This window comes from Pagrus pagrus, assembly GCF_965226575.1.
Source record: "Pagrus pagrus genome assembly, chromosome: 7".
NCBI lineage: Eukaryota > Metazoa > Chordata > Actinopteri > Spariformes > Sparidae > Pagrus > Pagrus pagrus.
The window spans coordinates 1,881,372-1,900,712 of NC_140191.1; the positions used below are offsets into that span (position 1 = coordinate 1,881,372).

A 19,341-nucleotide genomic window follows, 5' to 3' on the forward strand; every position below is an offset into this window, starting at 1 on the left:
GCTCTGCAGCGCTCAGAGAAGTAACTGAAGTTATCAAATTTATGTAACAGAGTGGAAGTATAAAGTAACAGAAAATGGAAATACTCAAGTAAAGTACAAGTACTTCAAAACCTTAAGTACAGTATTTGAGTAAATGTACTTATTACCTTACATCACTGGAAGCTGGTTTGTTGTGAACGCACCCCGAGAAAACAGAACGACAGCCAGACGATCAAGTTTGAAGTGCTTTATTTCTGTAGACGACAACATGTGACAACATGCGACACAAACGAGTAGAAACTCCTCGTGTCGCTCGACTCGTTGTTCTCTGATGGAGAACTACATTTATTTCATATCACAGTCTGTTAGTTCTGCATCACTGCGCCACAGATGTGTCATGTTGCAGCACAGATGTGATCAGGATTAAGATTATTAAGCGTCACCCAATTTCCAAAACAGATGTTCTCAATTCTCTCATTATCTTTTGGTTGAGATATCTGAAGGCGGTAGAAATCTCAGAGCTGTTGTGCAAAATATGAAGTATGAGCCTGTCCAGAGCTGCTGTAACATCTGTCCTGAGTGATCCCATCACAAGTTCACCGCTGGCATTAACATGTGAGTGACCACTTGTGATCGGATCTCACTTCCCCGCTCTATATGCAAATGAACTCGTCCATCACTGCGACAAACAGGCACAATGTTTTTTACATAGAGAAATAACTTCATGTAGAACATTTGCTGAATTTACAAGAAGGCCCGAATAATGAAGAATTTGTCCGAGATGGCGTTTCACAAAGTTTCTGAAGTTTCTCCTAACTCAGCTCTTAAAATCAGACCGTCTGTTAAGGGAGTCTTGTGATGTTGTGGTTACTAGTTCACAAACATCTGCTGCTAACATTGGCAAGTTAAGAGAACACAAACATGTCATTCACATTACAGTGAAGCGCATCAGACAGTGTGTCTTCCCTGCGTCTCATTCACACCTGTACTTAGAGGTGTCCTCTTGTGATCAGTTCACTCAGGACGGATGTTGATTCTACGTCTGAACTGTTCAGATTTAACCGGGGACATCTTCTGCACATGGGTACGCTCCAAAACCAGACTGGAACAGTTTGAGGCGGTTAGCTGTTGTTTCCACTCCATTTTAATTGAACATACAAAGCGGCGCGTCACTGCTGCAGGTAAACGAAGCTCCAGATGTTCCCATCTATAGAAATACAGACTAACAAAAACACTTCACACAGCTTCTAGTGACTAAATCCAACTGGAAAAGGTTCTGTAGTGTCTTTGTCGACACTTTAAAGCTGTTCAAAGATGCATCAAGTTTTTTTCCACCACCTGCTGCTGTTTGATTATCAGCTGATTCAGTGTCACAGCTGCCAACTCTTCTGTTGCCTGCACTCCATTTATCCAGGTTACCTCACTAATATAAGAAAGAAAACATGTCTTGTGAACTGACCCTTTAAAGCTGTTGTAGCACACTCCGGCTCACTGGACTGAAAATATGTTATTATGTGCTGAAACACAAAAAACCAGAAGCCGTCTGATCTAATTTGTATTTAAATGAAAAAAGTCACCAGAAACAGCTGCGACTTGAATGCGACAGCCAAATATCTGTAATTTATAAAGTTTGTTTCCCGGTTTACTGAAGACAAGAAGAAGTTCTCTGATCTAATCTTCAGTAAATTAAACTTTGCTGTCATTTTAATCTGAAATTGGTTTCGGGGCACAGATGTTCCACATTTTGCTCCAGATAAGTTTGTATTTATATTCCACTTTCCTCTTTTCCTCCTTTAATGAAAGATGCAGGCGGTGCTGGAATCCACAGACCAGACATGTTCATGTTTCGATCTGCTAAATCAGAAAGTAATCAGCTACTCTTTGTTTTTATGTTTTCACTGAATGTTCCTGACTCTTATCGCTCCACTGAGCAGAACCTCAGAGGTAACGTCGGCTCCTTTCACCCTCCTCTCCTCAGCTGCCAGCTGATTGGTCGACCCAGTCCCACACGTGGACGGAGCCGTCCGAGGCTGAGGATATGAGCGTCCGCGGCCGCTCAGGATGCCAGACGTGGGAGGTGACGAAGACGCCGTCGTCGGACTGCGATGAAACTGTGTGACCGCGATGCTCGAAGAGCGGCTGAGCCTCCTGCAGCTCCGTCCTCCAGACCGACGTGTTGTAGATCTGAACAGCTCCACTGAATCCTGCCAGAGGGAAACAAATCTGTGACTTCATCTGGTGAGTTGGTCCTTTTCAGTTTATAACTGGCCATCAGTTTACTAGTTAAGGTCACTTTATTGTCTCTGAGGTTGCAACAGGTTGAGATTTTCACAGATTTTCAGAACGAGTACGACTCAAAATATCACAGCGAGGTATTACACTGGTATTTCCATCAGTTAGAAAGACCCTTAAAGGAATTAAGAGTAGTAGCTAACTGTATTCTGTTAATGACTGTTGCTGTTGTTAGCTCAGTTAGCTGTGCAGCTACTCGGAGAGTTGGTGTTTGCACTGCTAGCACAGGTCTTTTGGAGCACTCGAACATCTAATACAACAATAATTTGAACTGTGATTTCAGTCATGTGGGAGATTTCTTATCAATGAGCAGATCTGCTCGAGAGTGAGATGAGAACATTGATACCACTCATGTCATTTTCATTATCATCCAAAAAACATTATTTTAAACAAATGAGCTGTAACATGTTAAACAGTGAGCTTTAGAGGTGCGAGGAGCTCCATTTTGTTCCTTTGGGTTGGAGCTGGCTAGTGGTTTCCAGTCTTTATGCTAATCTAAGCTAGCGTACTGCTGGATGTTTTTAATATTTGACAGACAAACATGGAGGGGTATCAATATTCTTATCTGACTTTCAGCAAGAAAGCACTTTTCTTTGAAGGTCCAGTGTGTAGGATTTAGCAGCATCTAGCAGTGTGGTTGTAGATTGCAACCAACTGAGCACTCCTCACCTCACAGTCCCCTACAGTGACCACTTGTGCTCTGGCAAGACCTGCCCTATGCCATCTCTGATTGGTTGGCAACATTCTCTATGCTTGACTCAAACTGTTAACGCACACAGTAGCTTGACCTGTAGCCTCTACCTAACAAGCCCAGAGACACTGGCAACTCCTGCCCTGCTGCTGCTCCGCCAAACAAGCCCAGAGACACTGGCAACTCCGCATCACAGTATTGGCAAAACTACATCTTATAAACTGCCGAAAACATTACCAGATCTACTAAGTGAGTTATGCTTTCGGCGGTTTATAAGCTGTAGCTTTGTGGATAACAACACACCGGCCTCTTTGGCCTCTCTCACGTTTTTTCAGCTGCTCCTATCAGGGTATCTCATCCTCCGGAGCCACTCTTCACCATCGGAGTGTCTCTGGGCTTGTTCGGTAGAGCGGACAGGCCAGGTGGCAGAGCAGCAGCAGGGCAGCCTGACTGTCCGCTCTGCTAATGAGCCCAGAGACACTGAAGTTGTGGAGCTGATGCAGCGGACTGAGTCGTAGTTGCCAGTGTCTCTGGGCTCGTTGGGTAGAGCCGACAGGTCAAGCTACTGTGTGAGTTAACAGTTTGAGTCAAGCATAGAGAACACAACCAAGAATGCCGACCAATCAGAGATGGAGTAGGGCGCGTGTAGATACACATGTCTCATAACTATGAATATTAAAGTCCCTATAAATCCTTCACACTGCACCTTTAATGGAACAGCTGGATTACTCTGTGCTGTAAACTAACCTGACGCTGCGATACAGCCATCCAGCACCGGAGCCCACGACACTCTGACATCATCCAGGTTGCAGCGGCGTGATTGGACGTCCAGCTGAGCCTGACTCACAGCTCCTCTCTGGTTCCTCAGGTCTGAAATCACCGCCTGTCCAGACGAGGAGAGTCTGACGATCCTGCAGCTGGTTGGGTCCAAACAGGACGAACCTGAGGAGGCATCCGTGCACCAGTGGACGGATTCACCTGAAGACGCAGGTGGAGGTGAAAGCTGAGGGGCGGCAGCTGTCCGAGTGTCGGCGATGTAAATGTTCCCATTGCAGCAGCAGGCGAGGAAGACGGCGTCCGTCACAAACTGTAGAGAACTGATAGGATCTGCTGAGTCCGTCTCTGAACAAAAGAAAGAACATATTATAAATGGTTCAACAACCAGAACATCACTGGTTTGAGCCTAAAGACCAGCTTGTGTTACAAAGGGACATTGATGTGTGAGATAACTCTTACGTAGTTTATACAGAGGCTGTCCTGAGCTCAGCTGGGTCAGCTGGACGTCGCCGCTCTGAGCTCCGTGAAGAACTTGAGGCTGTGACGAGAGTCGAGCTGCGATCCTGCTGCCTCCCTCTGACACACTCCTCCTCCCCGCCACACTTCCTGTTCTCCTGATCACATCTGTCATTGGACGATGAAACAGCAGATCAATAATCACATCAGAAAACACAACACCAAAACTATACTGAATTCACTGACAAAACGAAGGCTGAAGAAAGATGATTTTGAACTTTCAATTTAGAACAAAAAGATCTGCACAACTTAAAACTACAAGTTATCTGAGTAATTCTGTTTGTGTTTATGGTTGTTGGGGTGGTGGCTGCACTGATCAGTGAAGAAATGAGTTAAAAATGGACGATCAATAAAAAGTGACTTTAAAACAGAGGGAGTCTCTCTGGTCTCATCTTTAACTCACCGCTGTCGTCTCCTCCGAGCTCCCACACCTGCAGCTCTGAGCTCCGCCCATCGTTGGTAACAACACACCTGTGAAAACAACAACAGGAAGTGAATTCATGTCAATATTCTAAAATAAATAACGTTAAATAAAACTCTGCATGACTGGTGTTAAGAACTTATTATAAAGCATCCACAACAGGTTCACTTCAAACTTCAGCGTACTGACAGAACTTCCACCTACATCTATTAATTAATTTCACATCACTGGGTTTAGTACGGAAGCCCTGAGGGGCAGGTGAGTTTCTTTTTCTGGTGATCCATTTTCTAAGTTCGAAAAAAATGTTTGAGTGAAACTTTTCTTCACTTTAAGCGCAAGTATCCACATGGTCTCACACAATTTAAAAAAATAAAAAATTCAAAAGCACATTTGTGGAGCCGACGAAAAAAAATAAATCCATGAGGACAGTTTGGAGCTGAGTGAATTTTTAATTTTTTTCACACATGAAAACATTTTTTTCAGAACTTAGAAAGTGGATCACCAGGAGAAAAGAAATTGCCACCTCCCCTCAGGACTTCCGTAGTTTAGACGTCTCATCAGTTCACACCTGGTATTTTTACATGCGTCTGAGTGACCGCTTGTGATCAGCTCTCACTTCCTGCTCTATATGCAAATAAACACGTCATCACTGCAAACAGACACCATGTTTTTAAAGAAAGAAAGAAGTTCATGTAGAACGTTTGCTGAATTAACAAGAAGGCTCAAATAATGAAGAATTAGTCAGAGACAGAGATTCACACAGTTTATAAAGTGTCTCCAACTCAACAACTCACTAAATTGAGACATTTGTTAAAGGAGTCTGGTGATACTCTTGGAACGGTTGAAACAGACAAACTCACCTGGTTCCTGGGACGTGTTTGAGGCAATGAACAGGCCCGTCTGTGAAACCACCGTGGACAACTTTGAAGTCCCGTTCTGCACAGAGACCCTGAACACAACACAAACACACACAACTGTAGCAAAGGCTCAGAGTGACATGTAGAGGTTGTGTTTATAATAACAATGGCCACAAAGTTTGGACTGTGTTGGTGTTTTGTTACCTTATTTTCATTGGCGAAGAGTTTTGGAGGCAAACGCAGCTCCAGGATTTCATTTTTAGACGAACTGTAACCTGCGACACACACGGCTGTAAACAAAACAACAATAATAGGAAGGGTTAATTTAAACATCTCCTGAGCGAGACTTTTTTTTTTTTATTGAAAATAATTTTTAGAGCAATATATTTTGTGACATTGTCATTGAAAGTGGCACAATTTCAATGTAAAGACAAACAAAAAAGAAAAAATTAAATCTTGTTCTATTACAGAAATATAAAAAAATATACAAAATGAGAAAAAGATGAAAGTAAACATGAACACAGACGAGGTTGACTCAGTGAGGGATAATATTTAAGGGTTTTTATGAATTTAACTAATTAAATTTTGGTTAATTTCTTTTATTACAGATGTTTTAATTTGTTTGAGGGTATGTGATTGTAGACGGTCATTTCTTCAAGAATTTTATTATGAATTAAACAATTGGCTACGATAACAAGCAAATTGACGACATATTGTTCATTGTTGGAGACATTAGGATCGTTGAATATTAATAATAATACATGAACTTTACATAACATTTTCTTGCCAAATATGTTTTTAGATCCAACTGACAATCAGCCCAGTGTACACAGTTGATACAGGCTCTACTGGTGTCTATCTTCATAAAAGTGTTGTGTGAGTCGGTTGTCAGACCACTTTTGAATATGACATTTACAGGTAACAGTGATGATTATTATATTAAGATATGTTGACTCACTCTTCCCTGACGTCCACTCGATGACCTTGGTGGGACATTCCAGCTGATACACATAAAGATCTTTGTACCTGAAGACAGAAAGCAGACAGGTGTTGGTGACTCTTCACACTGCGGGGATGTTCGGTTAAACCAGATTAAAGAAAAAAGACATTACAGTATAACATTACAATTATATTTCTTCAGAGATGTGGCACTATAAGTTGACTCATTATTAAAGTTTGTCACATTTTCAATGGCAGCCTAAAACAGAATTGGGTCAATTCAGTCAATGGGTCACATGACCGGGATGCTATTGAACAAAAACTGCTGACTATATATGGAACCTGTTGAAAACTATGCTGCTTTTCCATAAAAAAAATTACAATATGACGAGGACTAAAATGCAACAACAAAGAAGTGTATCTCATTCATAAAGTATAGGAAGACAACTCGGCATTGATTTTGAGTCAATGGGTCAAATGACCTGAAAGCTACTAATAAAAAACTGTTGCCTATACATGGAACCTATTAAGAAAAATACTGATTTTTCATTAAAATATTGATTTAACATATGTCAAGGACAAAAATGCAAAAACAAAGAGGTGTGCCTCATTCATAAAGTATAGGAAGACAATTCGGCATTGATTTTGAGTCAATGGGTCAAAAAACTGCAGTTATTTTCTATTCAAATATTCATGTAAAATCAACTAATTACACATTAGCAATCGACAATAGGTCTATTATATGAAACCAATTTAGTAAAATATGTTCACTTATTCGGGCAAGTCAGCGCGACGGTACTGAAAACCACGTAGGCTTTGTTTCAGTCGGACAGTAATTCATTGACACCACGGCGGGTAAACTAACTTCAGCTGATGAGGCCGATCACTTCTCACACGTGACCTCAAACACAACAGGGGTGTGCTAGTGTAGTGCGTGCAAGCCGAATTGAAAAATGTCTGAATTAGATGCAGGAAATATATTTTAATGTTATATAAAAGGTACATACACCTGCGGGTCAGTAAGTGGAAATTGAACTTACAGAAGTTTAAGCGGAGTTCAGTTTGCAACGCTGCTTAATTAGCGTTCATGGCTGAAAGAAGCTTCTAGCTAGCAGCTAACAGCTAACATGAACTTTAACAAGGAGTAAATAATTCTCACGTTTTCAGGGACTCGATAAACCAGTCATCTAAAATATCATCCAACTCTGTTTCATCCATGGCAGCCGACTCCTCGCGTCTCTGTTGTTACTTTACTTCCTGTTTTTCTTACTCGTGGGTTTCTTGGTGCTTCATTCAACCAATGACAGAGCTGCACTGCCCCCTGCTGGACACTCGCTCCTACTGGTTTCTACTGTTGGGATCAATCAGCTCTGATCAGGGATATTAATCTAAATCTTTTAATTTTGGGCTCATTTTTAAAACAGGAAACTGTTGACCTGTTTTCTTTTTCTATTGACAAAAACTAACATTCAAATGTCAACAAACAAACAGAGTGTATAACATCTACTGTGGAGGACTGAAACATTAAAATTAGTCATTAAAGTACAAGTTGGCCAACATTTACTCCTCATGCCTCATGTCAGAATAATAAATATTACATTAGATTAGAGCGACTGACGCAATAATACGTAAGTGTTGTTAATGTTGCGGCTGGTAGTGTGACTTTTAGTAAAAATGTTATGCTGCTCCTCTAATTGCCTTCTTTGCCTTTATTTTTACAAGTTGACTTTGAGAAACACGCACAATAATTCCAATATACCAGTACTGTCCTGTACCTGTACACATGGCCATAAAAATCTATTTTAATTTATAATAATGACTCATGATTAAGTAGTTGATTGGTCTTGAATATTGGTTATGTTTTGTAAGAAGCCAAATCTGTAATAAGATGAAACATGTAACTATAACCGTCAAATAAATATCGTGGAGTAAAACGTGCAACTGTGGAAATACTCAATTGAAGTACAAGTACCTTGAAATTGTACTAAAACACAGTGTAGATAGTTACATTCCACCACTGCCTAAAGAGACAGAATCAAACCTTCACACTGATGAATTTCACCGATGTTTAGGATTTGTTCGTTTGTCTTCCATTTTTTTTCCTTCAGTGTACTTTTGCTGTTTGCCTTCTTCTTGTACACTGTGTGTGTTTCTGTGCTTTATGTTATTGATTACTGAAATGTGCTATATAAATAAATGGGCACCTCGCTGACTCTGCTCTCTGACGGTAAACATTAAATTCATTTTAACACAGAGACAAAGAAACAAAAGGAGAATGTGTTTTCAGACAAATAACTGAGGCAATAAGAGGGAAGCGTGTTGCATACAGTTCTGTCTGCTTCACCAGGTGTGTTTACCTTCTAGCAGAGTGAAACCTGGTGTTATAAGTAAATGTTAAAGGAGCATTATGTAGTTTTGGGGAGGAGTGAGAAGAGAAAGATCCTCATTGGCTGAAACAAACTAAATACTCAAACTGACCGTGGCGGACCCTGCCACCTTTTCTAGCTTCAAACAGTGTTCTGGGACCTTGTTTTCCTCTGAGGACAGTTTGTTTATTCGTGTGTATTATTCCCTCATTAACATATTCGTTAAACGTAGTGCCCCTTTAACGTCACCTGTAAACGCTCAGAGCATCAGCGTGGACCTTTCAGCTCCTCGGCTTCCTCTTCAGACAGGCACTCTGGCAGCTGCCGACATTTCATCCTTCCCACGACGTGCGGAGCGCCGTCACTCCGGCTGTTGTTTACCTCCTCCTCCACCTCCTCCTCAGCTCCCCTGTCGGTCTGCTCCTCCTGCTGTCCGACAGGAGACACACTGAGTCAAATGTCTGTCACTCCGTCTTCCTCCCTCAGTCCATCACTCTTCCTCCCCACCAGATCAGAGGATGAGTCATGTTCTGTGTGTTCCTCCTTTAAAAGCTGTTTCATTGTATTTATGTTTTTGTACCTGAAGCTGAATCTATTTAGTTGAAGTATAATTAGAATATATACAATAAAGTTAATCCCAGTGTACTTTTCTACTTTAACATTTTCAAAACAGGCTCGTTACTTGAGTTTGATGCATTCGAGGTGAATTATGGATTATTGTTATTTGGCGTCATCGCACGCCGCCTTCCCAACATCACAGACTGATGTCGACCTATCAGAGCACATCACGCACGGCAGACGTAGGGAGATGAAACAAAGACGTAAAAGACGTAAACAGACAGAGAGGGAGGCTGGAACGGGGAGAAAAGGCGTGTTAGTGTCTCGTATCTGCAGAGAGTTTCTTATTTTCTCTCTTTGTTGCTGCTCGGGACGCTTTACCAACCCAACATGTGGCTATTTGACGTCCTGGGAATGAGACTCAACAATCAACTATCTTTGTGGTGCGTTCAGGAACAGCTGGGACAAATCCTACTGACTCTACCTTTAACTTTAATAGTCTTTGAATTATATTAATATGACGTGAGCTTCAGTTAGCTTTGACCACAGATGTCCTTCAGAGGGAGACTTTTACTCTGATACTCTGAGTACATGTCAGAGCCTGTACTCGATTACTTTTACTGGAGTAAAGAAGCTGAATCAGCACTTCTACTTTTACCAGAGTCTGTTTTTACACAAGTATCTGAGCCTCTACTGGAGGAGAGGATGTGAGGGCTTTTGTCGCCTCTACTGAGCGGATGAGTTTATCATGTTTGTCTGCACTCAGAGTAAACACAAAGGACCGCGGTCAGCATCAGATTTTCAGGCTTTTGTGTGCCGACTGAACTGAACTCTGGTTGTTAAACACGTCAGTCAGTGAGAGTCAATAAACAAGTTATCAGACACGAATCACGACCACTCATCTCCGGCTGAGCCTCTCCAACAGAACGGACAGAGCTTCAGATCAGCTGTCGCTGTGTTTGTTTCACACTCGCAGCAGGAAAGCCTGTTTTTACCTCCGAGCTGATAATTGTCAGATGAGCCAGAACTCTCCCCGGCTGAGCGTCAAAGGATCCCAGCAGGTTTAACCGCTTCTGCCAAAAACACAAGAGAACAGTTTGTGGACGTCTTCACTTCCTGTGGTGTTTTTTTAATCGCTGCTTGTTAAAGATCCCAAATCCCAAAGATCACAAAACAAAGACAGAGCTGATATGGAAACATGATGGGCGCTGCCTGCTCAGGCCTGTGAGAGCTGACCAATCAGAGCAGGCTTTTTGGGAGGAGGGGGCTTAAAGAGACAGTTCACCCAAAAATGTAAAGTCAGTCATCATCTCCTCCCTCCATGCTGATATAAAGTCAGGTGAAGTCTCGTAGTCCACAGAACATTTCTGGAGCTTCACAGTAACAACTAAACAACTGAAGCAGCTGGAGACTTGATTTAAAACGGAGAAACAACCAAAGCACCAACGCTCCCCAGGAGCTCATTCAGACAGTGAATGCTCAGTGAGACATCTCATGATGTTGTACAGAATAATTACATATTAAACATGTTTAAACAATTTAACACATGACCATGATAACCTCAGCGTCTAAAAATAGCATAAGTGTATGAAGCAGATAATACAGATGTTAAAAATAACAGTGTCACCACTGTAATGAAGCGGTCAACTGTTTCTCATGAATAATGGCTGAAACATCCAAAGTTTCCTGCCTGAAGGTCCATTATTTACAGATGTTTCTGTCTGAAGAGGAACATCTCTGAAGGCTGCTAAAGCCCAGTGGATGGATGGATGGATGGATGGAGTGTTTCTCTGTGAGTATTTGAGCAGCAGTGAGGAGTGAACAGAACATCAGTCCAGGTGTTTTCCACAGACCCATCTGAGCTGAGGTCGGTCGCTGAGGTCCGTCGGTTCTGACGTGGAGAACCAGCTGCACTGGCAGGCGTACGCCCGAAAACCTCTCCTCTTCTTCAGCTTCGCTCTGAGCTTCTGACGGTCCGGCATGTTGTTCCTACACAGCCGAGCCAGACAGGAGTGAAAAATACATAAATCACTGAGGATGTGACCTGAACGTGGACGACTCATCCTCGACACCTGCACATTCATTTCATACATTCCAGATTTAATAAGAGATCAATCAAATTAAATAGCTGCAGACCTGATTACATTCCCATCAGCCTCAGCTGTGATTTGAATGTAGCGCTAATAAGCAAACGTTAGCATGCATGCTAAACATGGAGCCTAGCTGCAGCAGCTTCTCTACAGTGGCTGAGGAAGACAACAAACCTAAACTATGAGGCAAAGACAGAACTACAGCATAGTCTGTGTAGCAGCAACAACAGTGTGCGACTTTCAGCACAAATAATGTCATTAATCAATTAATTAGCGTTAATTACTGCTCCCTAGCAAATTGAAAGAGTGGTTTTATTTAAGGCTACACAGCTGTTTAGTCCCAACCCCGAGCTCTCTTCACAGTGTGCTCCTACTTTCACTATTAAACAGCCGCGAGCTACTGTTGACTTTTTACGATTTGATTTCACGTTTCAACATTTAAGTGATCTCTGATCTCGATCATTCGAGATTTTTTCCGACCACATTTCTTCCTGGATGATGATGTTTCACCACTTTCCCCTCCAGGTTTTAATAATAGTAGAGTAGTTTCAGCATCTCCTTAGTTGTTTTCTTGATATCAATAATTGGACCCTTCTGAAACAGTAACATGTTTTCCACGACCACAGATTATGTCTTCTGACACGGTGGTTTAAGAAATGAGAAGCTCCTCACTGCATCATGTTCATCACTGCAGTAATTATCCAATGGAAAGCTCTCACCTATTTGCTCAGTTATATCCAGGTCGTGACATTTTTTTTTTTTGGCCAGGCTGTACTTTCAAAACCTTTCTTGAACCTGAAAAACTATATTCTGACTCAAGTCTTCACACACATCGTCAACAATTACAGAGCAATTATAAATTCATTTACAAGCTTTCATGAGAGCACAATGCACGTCACATTTTCCATTAAATTACAGGCTAAAACACCTGCACTTTCATCAACATTAACGCTCTCCGGTAAGCCTCTTAATTAAAGAAAAAACAAAAAAAAAATCATAAAACAAACGTGTGGGCGGCCTCAGTAATGGATGAACACTTTGTGTTGAGGCAAACATGAAGAGCAGCGTGAAATGAAAAGAAAACAGTCCGCCTGAGGAGAAATGTTCAGAGGACTGTGAAGGTGACGAGGAACATTAAACATTTTGTTCTTTAATGAACACATGGTGGATAAACTGATGAATAAGTGGAGAAAAATACTGAAACAATCAGTTAATAAAGGATGAGTGAAATTTAATTACAGCAGAGCAACTTAACATTCAGTCATTGTGTTTCCAGGATTCACTGTGAAGAACTGGACATTAAAACATTCAAATAAGAGTTAAATCAAATATTTATCTGCAGGGAAGTTGAGCGCAGAACTCCCTGATTCTGATCTCATCCATCTGTTTCTATAAAACATTTTTCCTTTCAGCCTGTTGGTCAAGGCTCTGCTGCTGAAGGACTTTGTGGATGAACACTGACGTTAAGACGTGAAGGACAAACTCGTCATCCTGAGCACTCTGAGCTTAACAGAGTCGCACTGAAAGGCACACTTGGAAGAAGAAGTGCTGCTTGGTGCTGAAACAACTGCTACAAAATGCTTCCCACACACAAATGTGATGTTTCTGTCTTTTACTTTCTGTCTCTTTTTGCTTTAAGTGGTCCGGTGAACCACAGCTTCAAACACTCACGCCACATTACGCCTCGTGTCCACCGGATCCAGCTGTGTCATGTTCTCGTGGTACAACATGTCCTCAGCTCTTTCAGATGTGGTAGCAGATGCTTTGCGGTTTAAGAAGCTTTAAGAAGAGAAACGTTTGTTGAGTCTTAACTCCACAGATTTTACACATTAAAGTGTGTTTACAGGTGCAGGGAGAGCTACAGCGCACGTTAAAGAGCTTGGATAAAGTTTTTAGTTTGCTGAGCAGACCGGACCTCTGCAGCCCACTGCTGACATCTGCTGCAGGAGAACAGACTGGTCCTGGACCTCCAAGCTCATGTCATGGATTATATTGAAAAATATCATGAAAAACTTAATTCACGGGACCTGCTAATAATCTCCTAGCTAAACTCCAAAGACTTTCTTTGTCGTGAATTTTTTAAGTTTGGCCCTAAAATCATAATTTTTATGATTCGTTGTATTCTGAGCCTCACTGATTAATTATTTTTACAGGCTCTGACATGTGATCAGAGTATCAGAGTAAAAAGTCTCCCTCTTTGCGGTCAAAGCTAACTGAAGCTCACGTCATATTAATATAATTCAAAGACTATTAAAGTTAAAGGTAGAGTCAGTAGGATTTGTCCCAGCTGCTCCTGAACGCACCACAAAGATAGTTGATTGTTGAGTCTCATTCCCAGGACGTCAAACAGCCACATGTTGGGTTGGTAAAGCGTCCCGAGCAGCAACAAAGAGAGAAAATAAGAAACTCTCTGCAGATACGAGACACTAACACGCCTTTTCTCCCCATTCAGCCTCCCTCTCTGTCTGTTCACGTCTTTTACGTCTTTGTTTCGTCTCGCTGCGTCTGCCGTGCATCAAACTAAAGTAACGAGGCTGTTTGAAGCTGCGAGGAGGAGAAAGTTCAGATGTTTGTGTTCAGATGTAGAGAGGGAAAGTCTCAGAGATACTCAGGTACAGTACAGCGAAGTATTTGTACTTCATTACTTCCCTCTTTGGTAAAGAATAAGTTCCTTTTTGTTGAACCAGAAACAGCTGCTCTCGCATAATCCACCGGACTTTAGTTGCAGAATCTGTAAATTTTTCATCGTAAACAAGCTTCATTCAAACCCGACAGAAACAAAATAAATCACCACCTGTGGTTCGGTCAAATAAACTCTTAACCTCCCTCCTCTCGCTCCTTTCCTGATTTTTTTTACACCTGACACGGTGGATTAAGGTTTTTATCTAAACTAAACTACAGTTGGGGATTTTTGAAACACTGAAAAAACTCTGAGATTTATTCTGCTTCTTTCGTGTTTGAATGAAACGTGTTTTACAATGACAGAATGATTGTTTCTGTAACAGAGTCTGGTTGATTGGCAAGAGCTTTAGCGGCTGTTTTTTGGTTTAACAAAAGGAATTTCACTCTTCAACAAAGAGGTCCATCTCTGCAGGGATCCTTGTCAGACAATTTGAATAACAATCTGAGCCTGTCAGTGACAAAAACAAACACTTTAGGTGGATGTACTCAGATGGTGCCTGCAGGGATTAATGCAGCCACGAAACTGCTCAATACTGAATATTATACATTATAAACTGTTGTCCCCATTAGTCATTTAGAAAGAGGTCCAGGTTGACATATACCGGAAAAGTCACTCTTTAAATCGTAGTTCAATCATACTGTTGGTCTGAAGAGAAATCCCTTCATTGCTGCACTTATCCTCTTGTTTCAGATTGTGGGTTTTCGGTGGATTCAGGTACCTAAAACAACAATGCCTCCGCTTGTTTGTATTCCAGTCACGCTGGTCTGCAGATGCACAATTGTTCCCACTGGGATTTTAAAAAGATAACAGCTCTCCTGTGGTTTGTAGGAAATGTGGAAGAAAATAAGCACCAAGCTTTTCTAATTTAATGCGCAGGTTAGTTTTACATGGCTTCGTTACAAAACTCACTGCACTCTTTCAGGTATGTTGAAAACTCACCTCTAAAATTGTGATTTTGTAATTGTCTAAAGAGTCCACTGTACCGCAGGTATGCACTCGATTTAGATGGGATCTGTCAGTGGTCGGCTTCACAGCTCAATACTGCCACCTTCTGACCAACCCAAACACATCACAACATCACAAAACCAACCACTTCTGGAAAATTTCACCGTAAACACAAGAACAAGTGAGGAAAGGTTGATATATATGTATGTTTCATAGGTGTTAGAGTATTGTGTGTCTGGTGCCAGCTGAAAATCACTGGCCAATAAGAGCTCTGGAGTAAAGTAGAAAAATTATACATTTTTTATGGCTTTCCTCAAATCTTTTTCCCCATGTTAATCACAGGATAATTTTACATCTTCAGGAACAAAACATGAAAAGAAAATCCGTCTTTTTTTGAACTGGTCACAGTTGTAAACAGATGCAACCAGTGACAAGTAGCAGCACATAAAAACTGCTTAGTGTTAAAGGGTCACAGGCCAAAAAGCTGAAGAACCTCCAGTATAAAACATTTGCTGCATGTGCAATAAAAAGAAGAAATCTCCTGACAGGGATCCATGTTGTAAGAAAGAAGTGGAGTAATGTACGTCCGCTATCAGGAGTTTCCCTTCTTTACATGCTCTGTATTTTTTCTGTATTATCAGCAGACTCACCTGAGGAACAGGTAATCACAAGAGTCCCACTCAAAGTCATCAAACATCAGCACCCGGAAGTCACAGGACGTGCACCTCAACTGGTCACATGACCTGAAAAAAAATACAAAAAATCCACTTCAGCAAAAGTAATTATGCGTCAGTATGTCGTTACCTGAATAATCAGTGCTGGAGGCTTGAATCGTTATGAACCAAAACCAGGGAGACATGACAGACGCTCATGGCAGGATATTTTTTCGCACCTCTTGGACGCGGCTGTTCCAACACCATTTGTGACAGAGCTCCCGCCAACGAAAACAGGACAGCACCTGGATGCAGAGCAAACAGCGCAGATCGTCTCCAAACGTCAATAATGCACAAAATCTAAATTTAAGAGAATCGAAAAGAGCCAAAAGAAACAACACAAATACTGGCAAACAGTATTAGAGATATAAAATCTTGTCCTCTAGGGCTGCAATTAACAATGATTTCCATTATGAATTCATCTGCAAATGATTGTCACCGTTAATGATTAACATTTTTTATAAAAGATGCTCATCACTATTTCCCAGAGCCCAAAGTGATGTCATCAAATTGAATCTTTTGTCCAGAACACAAAGACTCATTTACTGTCAGAAATCCCCCAAAACAAGGAGCACATCCTCACATTTAAGAAGCTGGAACCTGAAAATGTTTGAAATTGTTGCTCGAAAAATGACTGAAACAATAAGATGAGATGAGAAAAGATGTACCTTCACTGATTCCCCTTAGTAGAAATTAATTAATTAGTAGGAACTGAAATAAAATAGAATAAAAATAAACTCAAATAAATAAGATAAAGTAGAAAAGAAATGCTTTATACACGATGGATCTGTGGGAATATACCTCTGCAATGGTCATGTAAATGTGCAATAATTCTAATATCAAAGTTGTCAGCAACATCATTTCTTTAGGTCAACTGATCAATAAATCTACTTTAGTTGAGTCTCGATAGTCCACGCTTTCATATTCAAGTATTTAAGAGACATGCATCTTTAACTCCCTCGTTATACTTCTACAGTGTGACTGTCATGAAATTGTTTTTCATGATGTTTACTCAAAGCGTTACCAAAAGAAACGTTACAGACTCTTATAAAACGCTCATGGCCAAGAAGTGCGAAGTCAAAGGCTTCTGGACTTGATTTGGCTGAACACAGACACAACAACACAACCTGTGTGTCTTTAATTCAGAATGAACTTGTTGACTTACTTTCTTCCTCCAGACTGAGAGGGCAGCTTCTTCTCCGCTCGTGTCCCTTTAGAAAACGATTCAGTCTGATATCAAAGGAGAAAGATCAGAAACACCGTAAAACAAACACGCTCGTATCACTGAATTAAAGTTGTCATGATACCAGAAATTTAAACTTCAATATAATACGATAAAAAAAAATTATACTCTTTTTTTACTTTTTCCATTTGTCGTCAGCACACATCAAAGTGTCATTTCTTGTCTTTGTTCTTGTTTCTTTATAAACAGCTGGACACACACCAACACATCTGTAATAATGTTCAGCCTCAGGTTTAAAATCTGACCGCAGATCTGTTTGATCTGTTGCAGATCTACTTTCAATGACAATAAAGCTTGAAGCTGAAAAGTAAGTAAACTCATTTTCTCATGTGCTGTGCAAAAGTATAACTTCGACTTACTGGTACTCTAGTTCAAAGATGAATCTACTACATTTCAGGGGTAAATGTTGTTATTTCTAACCCACTATATTTACTTGAATGTAACTTGGTTTGTTTAAATACATGTTCACCTTCAGTGGAGGGGAATCGCTGTAGTCTTCCTCCAGTAATTCCTCCAGAAGGGCGTCGATATCCTCAGAGACGCTGCTCGTCGGCTGTTCAGGTTTTGTGGCACTAAATTAATAGCAGACAAAATTAGGGATGAGCTTGTGTACAGACAGATAGTGACAAATATTGATAATTAAACCTCTGTGTTTATGATTCATTAATATTTACAGCAGGTAAAACAATGGAAACCCAGGGAGAGTTTACAATTCTCAATTCAGACCTGACATGTGCTGGATATTTACCAAGCTGATTCCTGAATGTTTTGCTTTTAGTTTAATAAATTCATCAAGGAAATCTGTATATTTCCAACATTTGAGTCCAGGCAACTTTTACAGCTTTATGTACCTTTTTCTAGGCAACTTTTTAGGGTGCTTAATTTAATCTTTTGAGGGTGGTACGGGGTGTGCAAGGTCTACTTTTGTTCTGATTTTAGTGTTTCTAAAATCCTGGTTTTGGAGATTATGAACTAAAGCTGATTTCAGAGAATAATTACCCAAATGAGAAGCTAAAACATTGTACAAACTGATTCACATAACATCACAATCTAAATATAATACCTAGGACAGATAGACGGAATGTATAATATGGTAAAATGAGTCAGAACAGGTGTATCCCTAGCAGCTATAGTAACAAAATAGCTAGTTTGACATTTATATCTCTAGTTTAAGCTAATTTAACTGACATTCTAAGTCTTTACCTAGCTTTTAGCATAATAAGCTAACATTTAAGCCATTTAGGGCTCATTAGACGTTATCAACACAGACGCTTGGAAAACCACACTGCACATCCCGCTGTTAAGCTTTTGACGTTAGCTGATAGGAGCTAGCCAAAACTAGCATCGTTCACCTGTGTTTTCTCTGTCCTTCGTTGTCTTTCCCGCATTTTCCAGCCGCGCTCGAGCTCACGCGAGCCGCAGATGCGACAGAAACGTTGCTGCAAAACTTTTTTTCAACTTCATCCAGCAGTTCGTCCAGGTCGTCCTCGTCATCCATGTTCGTGTGTCTGCCCTGCTAGCTAGCTCTGGAGGCTAACAGCAGAGCTCAGAGAGAGCGTTCGTCGTTGCTAAGTAACAGGAAAACGGAGCGGAAATGGAGCGACACCGCCTTCAAAATAAATCTCGGTAGCTCAATGTCGCTCTGACGAGTTTCCTGCAACTTTCTCACAAGTTTAATTTAGCTGAATAATAATATATAGATGCATTAATTACAATAGAAATACAGTTACATCTTAATATAAAGTCGTTGGACTCATTATATAGTATTAAATAACTTAAGTTACTTGTTTCTGTACAGATTCAAACGATATTCAACAAATAAATCATAATGTTAATATATCAATGAGACCAAAAGGGGTTAAAACACAAGTAACCCGCACATTATCGCTACTTACTAAAATCTTATTTTGAAAATGTGAAAGGAAGTAGTGTTATTTCCGTATTACGTTACATCTTGCTTTACACCACGATTAGCCCCAAGAAGTTAACATTGTGCAACTTAAATTCAAGCTCTAGATAAAGAGGAAAGTAAACTAAGGATTTGATCTTAATTTAATCTAATTTTTAAAAAAACGACGTTGTCGGCAGGATTCGAACCTGCGCGGGGAGACCCCAATGGATTTCTAGTCCATCGCCTTAACCACTCGGCCACGACAACGAGATGGCAATATAACGTCCAATATACCCGTTTTAAACAGTGTGGACCCAACATTATGACTGATATTGATGACGTAGTGACAGACCAAAGTGTTTACAAATGTAAAAGGAAAT

The 19,341-nt window shown here is 40.7% G+C and overlaps 1 protein-coding gene across 3 annotated transcripts; it reads right to left on the reverse strand.

Annotated features, from left to right (window-relative positions):
• Nucleotides 1-211: 211 nt before the first annotated feature.
• Nucleotides 212-18,726, reverse strand: cfap418 (cilia and flagella associated protein 418). 3 transcript variants are annotated; one of them, XM_084356766.1, is made up of 12 exons: nt 18,423-18,716; nt 17,540-17,642; nt 16,993-17,057; nt 16,007-16,072; nt 15,765-15,857; nt 6,492-6,559; nt 5,738-5,823; nt 5,537-5,625; nt 4,659-4,726; nt 4,199-4,363; nt 3,710-4,084; nt 212-2,183 (listed from the first exon to the last, which is right to left on the reverse strand). In XM_084356766.1, the coding sequence occupies exons 1-12, from the start codon at nt 18,566-18,568 to the stop codon at nt 1,954-1,956; spliced, it is 1,554 nt and encodes a 517-aa protein (XP_084212892.1). In that variant the 5' UTR covers nt 18,569-18,716; the 3' UTR covers nt 212-1,953. The 3 variants fall into 3 exon arrangements, with proteins under 3 accessions (XP_084212892.1, XP_084212893.1, XP_084212894.1); XM_084356767.1 differs by lacking the exon at nt 16,007-16,072 and having other exon boundaries at nt 18,423-18,726; XM_084356768.1 differs by lacking the exons at nt 17,540-17,642; nt 18,423-18,716 and adding an exon at nt 17,190-17,260.
• Nucleotides 18,727-19,341: the final 615 nt, after the last annotated feature.